Consider the following 12,936-nt stretch of genomic DNA (forward strand, 5'->3'; position numbering starts at 1 on the left):
AGTAGTCAGAACTGGAAATTATGTAAAGACATTTTTAGCTATGTCCCTATGTTGTATTAAAGTTAATACAGTATTTCTGTCCGTGTGATGGTAACTATGATTCGCCAGCCACCGTTGCCGAGCGGTTCTAGGCGCTTCAGTCCAGAACTGCGCGACTGCTACGGTCGCAGGTTTGAATCCTGCCTTGGCTCAAATGTTAAGTCCCATAGTGCCCAGAGCCATTTGAACTGTGATTCATGATTATCAGAGTCTATATGTTCCAAATAAAAATTGGAACTTCATGTGTATAAATGTACAAATTATTAGACAATGGGACCAACAACTGACACTTTTAAATTGATGACTAGACTAAGAGATTAATAATAGGAAAAAAACTGCAAGATACTTGGCGATAAGTTTGTTTCCGGACAAAGTAAGGGGGGTGAGGGGTGGGAAAATCAGCTCTCTCTTTGTGAGCATACCAGAAATCCTTTATCAACCGAAGGTAAAATAAGATATAAAAATACAGGGTCAAACAATTAATTTAAGTATCTTAAAAACCAAATGACTAATAAAATTGGAAGCTAAGAAAAGTAAGTTCGTAGTAAGTAGGGTGAAACACAGGGGGCTGCAACATATTGCCATTGTTGTTTGACTTGTCTATCAAAGAAAAAAGAAATGGATCAAAAGAAAATAAAAGTGAGAATGGAAATGTATCAGAAGCAAATAGGAATAAGCAAGGAACATATTCTTTAATAAAAAAAAAAAAAAAAAAAAAAAAAGTGACATGTGAGGCAGATGTTCCTACAATTTTATGTTCAAAGCACAGCAGTCTGTGAAAGCAAAATATTTATGACATTGAAAAAAGAAAATCAATGAGTGAAAAGTGTGTGTAGGTGAATTGTGGTGAAAGACTGGATATTGGAACTTCTGTTAGGCTGCCCAGTATTAGTTAACTTGGTAGTAAAGGAGCAAGTTTGCAAGGGCAGATAACTGTTTGGCTACGTAAAATAGAGTGGGAGTATGGAAAAGCTAGTCCAAGATAGGATGAAAAAGATAACAGCAACTTAAAAAATGAATTGATAAGTTACCATGAACCCCATTCCAATCTAGTGAATCCAGTGGTTGACAATATCTTGTGACATTCGCCTATAAGGCTCAAACAATAATTGCTAAATAAAATTACAAAATGTTGACAAGACTGTATCTAAGCTGTCACTCTCTTTTGAAACAAGGGTGTTTAAACCAAGAAACACGCAGGAAAGCAGGGACAACTCGCACACTAGAGGAGGATAGGAAGTATCATTGAAGGAGTGAGCATAAACCGTGTGGAATATGTGTGGTACAAGTAATGATAGTCTGGAAACAAGGGAACAAAAATTTGCCACGTGAAGAGACAATATGATACTGTGCTGATGAGTGTGTACAAGTGGTGATATACAATATACATAGATAAACGAACTCTGCATTGGGCCCAGAAGACCACGCAATGCTCTTCGAGAGATGTCCTCTACTATAAATCTATGGAGAGTTAGGGGGTCAGTATACAACTCTCCAGGCTGTTATCAACTTCCAGAAGTTGAAGACACTACTTCTCACTTGAGTATCTCCTCAGCTGGAACTACAAGCAGAGTGTACTCTATTCCAGTCCGTCCACCGAGCAGAATTTCCCGGCTCTACAAGGAATTGAACCTGATCGCTTTCTATGGCACGCCTGTGGCATACTGACTGCGTGGCTGTGGCAAGAGTCATAATATACACTTGTGAACAATTGAGTTATAACTATTCTGTTTATTGGGGAGAGAGTATGTATATAGCCACTGTGAATGAAACAGTTTAGTGTATCATAACTGGAATGTATTCAGACCTCGTACTTGTTGTGTGAGAGCGCAGTGTCTTAGACACTTGTAGTGTTTGTCTTAGCATGTACTAACCGGTGTGCCTTACTTTCTAGTATTTTTAATTGTATATCATTACTGGTGCCTCTGGCACTTTTGTGTTGCAATAGCAATAGCTTGCAATAGCAAACATTGAGTCAACCATGGTTTTTGGATTAGAAGTAGAGGTCAGCTGGGTTGACATTGGGAATAGAGTGATGGGAAGTGGACAATAAGCAGTTATATCGAAGGGTGCATTATTTGATATGTTAAGGTTAATTACAAAATGTGAATTGGAGAATTTTTCACGTTGAGCAGAAGTAACTTTACAGGACCAGGTGTCAAATTACACATGATCAGTGTGAATCCCTATAGTCAGCATGAATACTGGCACACAGAATAATTTATAGGTAGCCTTGCTGTATATAAAAAATCAGATTTGTGCTGAACTGTCATGAACAAACTGTCACTTCTCTGGAATAAATAGACTCTGATTTGTTAATTACATCTGTGTAAATGAAAAATATAGGAAAACATAGATTGCTGCTTACTGTAAAGGAGACATGTTACATTGTAGACAGGCACAATTAAAAAGGCACTTACACAAAGCTTTCGGCCACAGCCTTCATCAGCAAAAGAGATACAGAGAAACACACACATTCATACACACAGGCAAGCACATGTCACACACATATGACTACCAACTCCAGCAGCTTGCCCCTAGCTGCTGGACTTGGCAGTTTTTTTTCTCTGTGTGTGTGCAGGGAAAGATAGATCACTATTTACCATAAAGAAAACAAAGTTGCACCAGGCACAACACACAAGCAATCATTACGTATCCTGTTTCAGACCTCACGCCCTCCTTTTTTAACTTAGCGCGTGCCTTTCGGCTTCCTCTCATTGTGTCTAGGCTGTCTTGTCTAGACACAACAATTTTTGGCGACAAGTCAACGGAAAGGGTCTTGTTCTTTCAAATTGCTTACATTTACTTGTGTCATGGCTTCGCCAGATGTACTGTCCGAATTTTATCACTTGCAGAATCAGCAGACGCAGGCGTTATTGGATGCCCTTGGACGGCTCGTCCAGGGTCAACGTGAACTGCACAACGATGCGGCAGCCACCGCTCTACTACTACCACAGCCACAACTCACAGTTGCACCGCCTTTTAGGCCGTTTGACCCAGCTAAGGAAACATGGACGGAGTGGTCACGCCAGGTTGGATTTCATCTCGCCGCCTACAGAATTCAAGGTAACGAGCGGCAGCCTCATTTATTGGCATGTGTAGGGGTGCAAACGTACCGTGTGATAGTGAAATTATTTCCCCAATGCGACGTAGCAACTCTGTCCTACGAAGAACTTTTGTCTGCTTTAGATGCCTATTTCAAGGAAACAGTTAATGTAGTTGCAAAAAGGTATACGTTCTTTCGTACAAAACGTACGGCCGGTCAAACTAATAGGGAGTGGGTTGCAACATTGCAAGGCCTTACAAGGGATTGTGCTTTTGAGTGTGAATGTGGACTCCCTTATTCAGATACAATGATCCGTGATGCAATTGCACAAAACGTTTCTGATGTTCGTATATGGGAACAGATTTTGAAACTAGTTAATCCCTCCCTTCAGCAAGTGATAGACACATTAGATAGACAAGACACACTTCACTTTGCTCAGGAATCATTTGCAACTTCGCCAGCCGTGTGTAACATTAACCAGCCCGCCGGGCGCGCTGCACGGCCCGGTAAACTGCCCTCGCGCACGTCCACGCAGCTGCCACTACGCTCTAAACCAGGTGTGCCGCGACAGCATACAACTGCAGTAAAATCATGCCCGCGGTGTGCTACTAGACATTCGCGTGAAAATTGCTCGTCACGCCAAGCTATTTGCTTTTTCTGTAATAAGAAAGGACATGTTCAAAGTGTTTGCCAGAAAAAGCTCAGATCAGACAATCACAACCATTCCAGGCCTTTTGCTTCGCGCCGGAATCGAACCAAGGACACTCAGGCTCGTGGACCTTCGCCCATGGACATTCATGTAGTGAATTCCACCCCGTCCAGTGCCACTTTCTCAAACAGTGACAGTGTTCGTCCCACACAAAGTGTGCGTCGACGTCGCCGGAAATCACGTCAATTAGCAAGTGATGCTGTACCTGTATCAGTTCAAATTGCACGAGACAGTTGCTCTTGTCGTCAGCAGGACAATAAACTTTTTGTAGATTTGGATTTTAATGGAATGGTCATACCATTCCAGCTCAATACCGGAGCTGCAGTTTCGTTGCTCAATCACGACACGTACAAACAACTGGGCAAACCTCCGTTGCGTGCCGCAAATGTTAAGTTAAATAGTTATTCAGGTCAGAATATCCCCTGTGTTAGGACAGTGCAGCCTTCTTGCAACATACAAGGGACAAACAAAACTTGTCTCATTTTACGTTCTTCTTTCTTCTACTGCAGTGAACTTGTTTGGTTTCGATTTATTTCAGTTGTTTAACATGTCTATAGTAAATCAGGTCCTATCAGTGAATCAGACTGTGCCTTCAGACAGTGTTTCTCGTCTGTGTGAAGAATTTGCAGACATTTTTGCGCCGGGCTTAGGTTGCGCTAAAAACTATGAAGCACATTTGGAACTGAAAGTCAACGGGCAACCGAAATTTTTCAGAGCGTGCAATGTTCCTCACGCATTGCGTGATGAGGTTGCAAGAACATTACACGATTTAGAATCACAGGGTGTAATTGAACGTGTGCAGGCTTCTCTCTGGGCCTCACCATTAGTAATTTTGCCCAAACCTTCCGGAAAACTGAGACTTTGTGTGGACTTCAAGGCCACTGTGAATCCACAACTAGTGTTTGCAACTTTTCCATTACCCCGCCTGGAAGATCTTTTTGACAAACTGTGCCCGGGTAAATATTTTTCAAAGTTGGACGTCACAGATGCGTACTTCCAAATACCAGTGGACGAAGAATCCCAGCGCGTCTTGGTGGTTAACACGCATCTTGGTTTGTACCGATTCAAAAGACTGCCATTCGGGTGTGCATCTGCCCCTGCATTGTTTCAGCAATATTTACAAACTGTTTGTGCATCAGTCCCAACTGCTGCGAACTATCTGGACGATATTGTGATCTCCGGAAAGACAGCAGACGAGCATTTAGCACACCTACGAACATTATTTCAGGTATTGCGACAAAATGGTCTTCGCTTGCGGAAGGACAAATGTGTGTTTTTTGCTCGTGACTTACCATACCTGGGACATGTCATCAATGCCCAAGGCATACATCCGAGTCCAGAGCACCTCCGTGCCATACAAGACTTGCCTTCGCCGCAGAATTTGAAGCAGCTACAGAGTGTGTTAGGTAAAATTAACTATTATCATCGCTTTCTGCGCAATGCCTCTTCCATTTCAGCTACGATTCATAGCTTACGCCGTAAGGGTGTTCCGTTCGTCTGGACGACGGAATGCGAACGCGCCTTTCGCCAGTTGAAATCGGCGTTGCTTTCTAATACTTGCCTTACGCCATTCAATCCCCAGAAACCCCTTTTGTTGATGGTAGATGCATCGGATTTCGGGATCGGTGCTGTGCTTGCGCACAAAGATGGGTCGCATGATCGCCCTATTGCCTTTGCATCCAAATTGCTCTCGTCTGCGCAAAGAAATTATTCACAGATAGAGAAAGAAGCTTTGGCTCTCGTGTTTGGTGTTACTAAGTTCCATGATTTCTTGTATGGTCGTCACTTTACCATCATCACAGACCACAAACCTTTGATGTCGCTTTTTCATCCGAACAAGCCTGTACCTCCGCGTACAGCGCAGAAATTCATTTGCTGGTCTATTTTCCTCTCGCAGTACCGCTACGATATCTTGTATCGGTCCACTGCTAAGCACGGAAACGCCGATGCGTTGTCCAGTTTGCCTGTTGCTGAGGATAGAGCATTCGATTCTTCTGAACTTGCTTGCATGTTCATTGATTCGGAAACCGATGACGTGGTCGACTCGTTTCCGATTGATTTTCGTCGTGTAGCTACAGCCACAGCTGCTGACCCGGTCCTTGCTACCGTTTTGCATTTTGTTGCTACGCAATGGCCTTTGTCAAAGTCTCGGATCGAGGATCCGTTGGTTTGCTGATTTTTTGCTCACAAGGAGAGACTTTTTGTTCGATGCGGTGTTTTGTTGTTGCGTTCTGATAATGATCAGTCCAGAATCGTGGTCCCACGTTCGTTACAGTCCTCTGTTTTACGGCTACTTCACCAAGGACATTGGGGTATAGTGCAAACGAAACAACTTCCTCGTCAGCACTGTACTTGGTTTGGAATCAATGCTGCGATTACGAATATGTGTTCTTCTTGCATGGCGTGTGCCAAAGAACAAACCGCACTGCCGCGGAAAGTCTCTGCATGGCCAAAAGCCACTTCCCCTTGGCAACGCTTGCACATCGATTTTGCTGGTCCATTCTGGTATGCTCGGTGGTTTGTTCTGGTAGATGCCTTCAGTAATTTTCCTTTTGTTGTCCGGATGTCTTCCACGACATCAACTGCCACCATCCAAGCGTTGTCTGCATCTTTTGCATTGAAGGTCTTCCGCAGACTATTGTTTCCGACAATGGCCCACAATTCATGTCCGCAGAATTTCAGTCATTCTGCCAGGCCAATGGTATTCAACATCTGACATCTGCGCCGTTTTCGCCTCAGTCAAACGGTGTCGCTCAACGATTGGTCCGGACTTTCAAGTCACAGATGTTGAAGTTGAAAGAGTCGCATTCTCGGGAGGACGCGTTGTTGCTCATTTTGTCTTTGTATCGCTCTCAGCCCCGAGATGGTCGCTCGCCAGCTGAGTTGCTCCACAGTCGTCCTCATCGAACCTTGATGTCTTTGCTGCACCCGCCGCATCAGGTTCCTGTGCAGCGGCAGACTTCTGCTTTTGCTCCAGGCGACGTTGTATTTTATCGCAACTATCGAGGTTCACGGCGTTGGCTCGCAGTGCACATTCTTCGCTGCCTCGGCCGCGTGATGTATTTGGTTTTGGGGGCCTCTGGTGAGGTGCGTCGGCATCTCAATCAGCTGCGCCTCTGTCGTCGCACGGGTTCTGCCGCTCCCCGTCTGCTTTCAGCGACGGTGCCATCCGGTCAGCACCCTGGGGACCCATCTACTGGCTCGCGCTCATCCCCAGGTGTTACCAACGATGCCTTCCATTTTGCCCCATGGCGACGCACCGCTGCCGCCTCCGCCGCCGCCGCCTGTCCAGCTGGTGCTGCCCGCAGTGGACGCTTCGCTGCAGCCACCAAGCGTCTCCCTGGGTCACACGCCACCGATCGCTTCCCGTGACCAGCTGTCCTCCGCCATGGAACTCTTGCCCGCTCCGGACCACATGGCGTCTTCACGCGTCGGGTACCCCGACGCAATGGAGGTCGACCCTTCGGCCCCTCCTGTCTCTTTACGGGCACATACACCGCATGTTGACGTGCACCCTGGACTAGGTTTTCAGGTGTTTCCTAGCTCCCCTTGGACCGAATGGCCGTGTGCGGGTGGCACAGCCTCGCCTGTTGTTAGGCTCCCCACCTCATCGCATACGTCAACATGGGGTTCTCCCCACAGCGGGCGGAAGCCTTATAACACGACCATTCGCCGATTTGCAGGGGAGGAATGTGGTGTCACCACCAGACACCACACTTGCTAGGTGGTAGCTTTAAATTGGCCAGGGTCCATTAGTACATGTCGGACCCGCGTGTCGCCACTGTGTGATTGCAGACCGAGCGCCACCACAAGGCAGGTCTCGAGATACGGACTAGCACTCACCCCAGTTGTACGGACGACTTTGCTAGCGACTACATGGACGAAGCATTGCTCATTAGCTGAGCCGATAGTTAGAATAGCCTTCAGCTAAGTCAATGGCTACGACCTAGCAAGGCGCCATTAGTAACATTGCATGTATATAAAGAGTCTCACTTGTATCACCACAATCTCCAGATGTACCAAAAGGATGGATTAAAGTTAAGTATTCCAGAAGCTACGTACTTTTCTTTATAGCATTCATTACGTATCCTGTTTTAGACCTCACGCCCTCCTTTTTTAACTTAGAGCATGCCTTTCGGCTTCCTCTCATTGTGTCTAGGCTGTCTTGTCTAGACACAACATGAAGCATGCAGGAAGGTCGTCTGTCTGATGATTTGCGGTACATATTGCCAAGGTGGCAGGGAGCAAAATAAGGAGTGATCAAAAAACTTCCATTTTAAGGCTGCATAGTTCAGATCAGATCAGTATGCCACACACACACACACACACACACACACACACACACACACACACACATATCCATCCACACATATACCCTGCTTGTGTCTGTATATGTGCGGATGGATATATGTGTGTGTGTGTGCGAGTGTATACCTGTCCTTTTTCCCCCCTAAGGTAAGTCTTTCCACTCCCAGGATTGGAATGACTCCTTACCCTCTCCCTTAAAACCCACATCCTTTCGTCTTTCCCTCTCCTTCCCTCTTTGCTGATGAAGCAACTGTGGGTTGCGAAAGCTTGAATTTTGTGTGTGTGTTTGTTTGTGTGTCTATCAACATACCAATGCTTTCGTTTGGTAAGTTACATCATCTTTGTTTTTAGATATATTTTTCCCATTTGGAATGTTTCCCTGTATTATATTATATATCAGTGCTTTCCTCTCCCACAACTATCCTGCAGACCTTGTCCACAAACAGATCTCCCAAGCAATACATTCCTCCCCACCCAACAACAATGGTACTACCCCCAGACCACACAGAAGCATCCCCCTTGTCACCCAATATTATCCTGGCCTCGAATACATCAACTAATTACTCCGCCAGGGATATGACTTTCTCAAGTCAAGCCCTGAAATGAGATCATCCCTTGACAATATTCTCCCCACACCACCCAGAGTTGCCTTTTGCCAACCCCCTAACCTCCGTATCATCCTTGTCAAACCCTACAATATTCCCAGACCACCTTCTCTACCCAGCGGTTCCTACCCCTGTAACCGACCCCGATACAAAACCTGAATCCACTTTCCCTTCTTCCCCTTTTTTCCCCTCTCTCCTCCCTGATGAAGGAACGAAGTTCCGAAAGCTAGGATACGTCAATTTTCTGTTCTGTTTTGTGTATGAATCGGCTGTACTGAGCTGAGGTAAGTACTGGTCAGGCCCTCTATCTCTTTGTTAGTATTTGTTTCATATATATAAACACACACACACACACACACACACACACACACACACACACACACACACACACACACACACACACACACAGACAGACAGGGTGATGCGTATTAACATTTAGAAACCTCCAAAGCACTGTAGATGACCCTGAGACAAGTAATTTAATACAAGACACATGGGATCACAAATGTTGGATATGATACAAATGTTGGGAAATGTGTCAAAAGTGAATGATAAATGTCACCAGATGATGTACCTTGTCATGCTTGCAGTGGTAGAGCCTCTCAGTCTGTCACACTTGATCATCCCAACCCAAGTCAAGTATTCATATCATTGTGGCTACGGACACACATGTGCGACTTTAGTGATGGCGTTCAGGATTTGAGTCTTGCATCTGGCAGGCAGTATTTTTTCATTGTGTTTAACAATTATGTATTTATATTGAAGTTTATTATTTTATTTACCGATCTTGCAGTTTCCTTGATTTCTTGCAAAGTACAGTACAAATCAAAACCTACCGTATTGCATAAAAAGTAGATGAGTATAAACTTCAGAATAGCATCATTGCCATTAAATGACCTATGTTTTCTTTACTAACTAATGTCTGTAAACAAAAAGAGGACAGAAGCAAAAAACACAAAATCAGAACTGCTTTTGCTTGATTACAGCAGGGACAATAATTTTGTAACATCTACATTTACAACAGATCATATTTACAAAATGTTTTCGAAATTTGCTCTGTTTGCTCAAATGAAAGTATTGCACTGCTCAATCATTCCTTTACACTCAACCCCGACTGCTGCACATGCTGTGGGGTATGTCATCTGGTTATGTCATATGTTCAGTGTTTCTCGCCAATTTTTGGGGTATTTTGAAATGTACAAAAAGGCAAATGCAGAAAATTATCACATTTGGCTGCACATTACCTGCGTCACAGAAAAATAATGTATACGAATCTTCTCAGATTTTCCACTGAATAACTTTGTGCAAGCCGCACAATATTTCACCAACACAACTGTTCGTCATCTTCAGGTAGTGGTGGGTCCTGTCATCACTGCTGCAAGATGTGACTGGTGATATTTGCACAGCAGAATTGAAATTTGTCAGGCTAGAAGCAGGAGTACGGAGGCACTCCCAGTTGGATGGAAATGCCATTCATAGTAGCCTTCTGCTTATGTGTTGTGGGCAATGACTGCACTTCTGGACACTCGTGTGGTTAAACGCTGAATTAACTCTCTGCAAGGTGCTGCATCAGGTCATACATCGGAGGATCTGGTTTCTACTGTTTTAATTTCATGGCAGTCAGTGCTGGATTCTGGGCAGTGCTTAGTCAAAATTCCATATTCCTGTTGGTAAGATTGCCCACCGTATGGATACATGCCTCATTCTTAAAAACACAATCCTAGAGTGATGATCCTGAGAATAAAATTTCAGTCCTCTTGGGAAACATGTGGTACCCTGTATTCAGGCAGTGCTCTGCTACCACTAATTTACTGGGTGGCATTTTTGTCAGCGCTGTTGAACACAGTGTTCTTGCACAATGTGAGGTGTCTGCCCTATATAAGATTTCCCATAATGGCATCAGATCTTATATATGATCTGTGTTTTCTAAGGTCAAGATTGTCTTTAACTGAAGACAAACAATTCCTTAGTTTTGCTGGTAGACAAAAAACACACTTGATTCTGTTTCTCTTAGTGATTCTTTCTATTTTTGAAAACATGCCGCTGAAATATGGTAGGAAAGCCATTTGCAGTGCTTGTCTAAGTAACTTCATTTACATCCCTACACTGAACTTGCTTTGCTCAGAACACATTGCAAATCTGTTTACAAGAATAAACATTCTGCTGGAACACTGTTCTTAGGTGTTACAGTTCACCAGGCAGACTGTCGGTATCTGAGATCACGTGTGCTCTATGTGCCAGGGAGTGTAAGACACCACCACATTGTGCAGGGTGACGGCAACTTTTGGACCGCAAATATAACTCTGCGTGTATCAGTTTGCAGTAGAGACTAAGCCCCAGTGTTCTGTCAGCTTTTCTTCTAACTGTGACATCCAGGAATGGTAAGCTGCTATCTTTTTGTACTTCCACAGTGAACTGAATATTTAGATGGACCGAGTGCAAATGCTGCAGGAACATAGGTAGTGTCTGTATTATGTGGGCCACACCACAAATGTCTCTTCAGCATTCTGCCAGAAGGAGGAATGTTGGATATTTACTAAGGGAAATAGAGGATCTCCCATGGGAACACTGTCCACTTGATTAAAGTAGTTGGTGTTACATAAGAAATAGGATGAGGTATGCACATTTTTAAACAGCACCACAATTTCTTTCTCAAACTTGCTGCTAATAACCTCTAATGAGGGCTGCAGGGCACTTTTGTAAGTAATGATATAACATTTGAGCTAACTAAAAGATCTGAAAGTTCTAGTTTAAGCATTTTCAGGTATTCTATGAAATCCTCTGAATTCTAAATATGATGGTCATAGTCATCCACATGATAAATTTCAAAGCTGTCATGTGGAAATTGCCAGTTCCATCTTGCAGCAGTGATGGTGGAAATCACCATCACCTGAAGATGCCAAAACGTTGTGTCACTGAAATATTGAGGGAGGGACTTGCATAATGTTATCTGGTGGGGAACCCAAAGTGTTTTTGCAACAGATCTATCAGGCAAGCCTGAAAAGTCACATATACTCCAAGCAGTAAGTACCTGTTGTAAAATGGTCACATTAGTGAGCTTCGCAATTAATTAACAGTTTATCAATAAATTTGGCTTCATTTTGCAAGAAATTGTGCTGTGTTCCACTACTCCCTCTTCAACAAAACTAATGTCAGTTTCTGCTCCACCTCTTCAGCCTGAGATCCTATGTATACTCTTGAGCATTTGTGTAAGATACCTGTTTATTTATAAAAATAAAAGTAACTTCTATCATGACTTTCCCATTTTTGTCCAGTGGGTTTGTTATCCTGCTGTTGCCTACTGCAGACTACAAGATTACTGTTGAAGATTTCTGCAAAGTTTTTCTTCCTTTTTAGTGTACCAACATTTCACTGTGTGGTGTTGGCCTGGTACTGTTTAACGGGTGTTTTAACTGTTGTTTCAGAGATGCAATACGAAGCAAATGCAGTGAGGATGACTTGCTTGCCATGATTGGGGCAGCAGTGAGAAGAAAGAAGAAACAACATGCAGGTAAGATACATTACAGCAAATGTAACTCTATAGATAGAAAGAAAATTTCTGCTTAACAAGTCATAGCAAACATAAGAGCAAAACAGAACGAAAAACAACAGTGATAGAACCTGAGTTTTTTGTGTAAAATTGGATTTAATTTTTTATTTAGTATTCATTCTGATTAATGCCCATTGGTCAACAGTACATTTCAGCCCTAGAATTTGGTTCTGCAAGGTCCACCAGATAACCATATATGGCTGTTGTAACTCCTTTATTGGACTTCAGAAGTTTTCCAGCAACAAATCTTTTTTTTTTCTTTCTTTCTTTTTTTTTCTTTTTTTTAAAAATAGCTAAAATGCAGAAAACATCATAAAGGAAACACTCACAGAAAAGCATCAGTGTCCTTGAAACAATGGAAACTCCAGTAGGAATATCAACAATGTTGGAAAAGACAGATTACTACTTACTGATGAAGGCTGTGGCTGAAAGCTTTGTGTAAGTGTCTTTTAATTCTGCCCATCTGCAGCCTAAGGTATCTTCTTTATGGTAAGTAACAGTCTGTCTTTTCCTTCATTATTCATTAGTGTTCTTTGTTTTTATTGCTGTTTAGCAAGCATCGTGTGGTATATAAGGGATGTGAATAGCGTCAGATGTTGAATCATCACTCTGGAGGATATGAAGGTGCTGCATATTGGTGTGAGACAGCATTATCTGATGAGAGTTTGAAAGAAACCTC

At 43.4% G+C, this 12,936-nt stretch overlaps 1 protein-coding gene across 1 annotated transcript in view; it reads left to right on the plus strand.

Moving 5' to 3' along the window:
- Nucleotides 1-12,936, plus strand: part of LOC124554919 (molybdenum cofactor biosynthesis protein 1-like) — a 67,545-nt gene that overhangs the window by 29,812 nt on the left and 24,797 nt on the right. Inside the window, exon 6 of the mRNA XM_047128609.1 lies at nt 12,133-12,218. Within this exon, the coding sequence (XP_046984565.1) occupies nt 12,133-12,218 (86 nt within the window). The remainder of the gene's footprint in view (nt 1-12,132; nt 12,219-12,936) is intronic.

Source organism: Schistocerca americana, chromosome X (genome assembly GCF_021461395.2).
Source record: "Schistocerca americana isolate TAMUIC-IGC-003095 chromosome X, iqSchAmer2.1, whole genome shotgun sequence".
NCBI classification, from domain to species: Eukaryota; Metazoa; Arthropoda; class Insecta; order Orthoptera; family Acrididae; genus Schistocerca; species Schistocerca americana.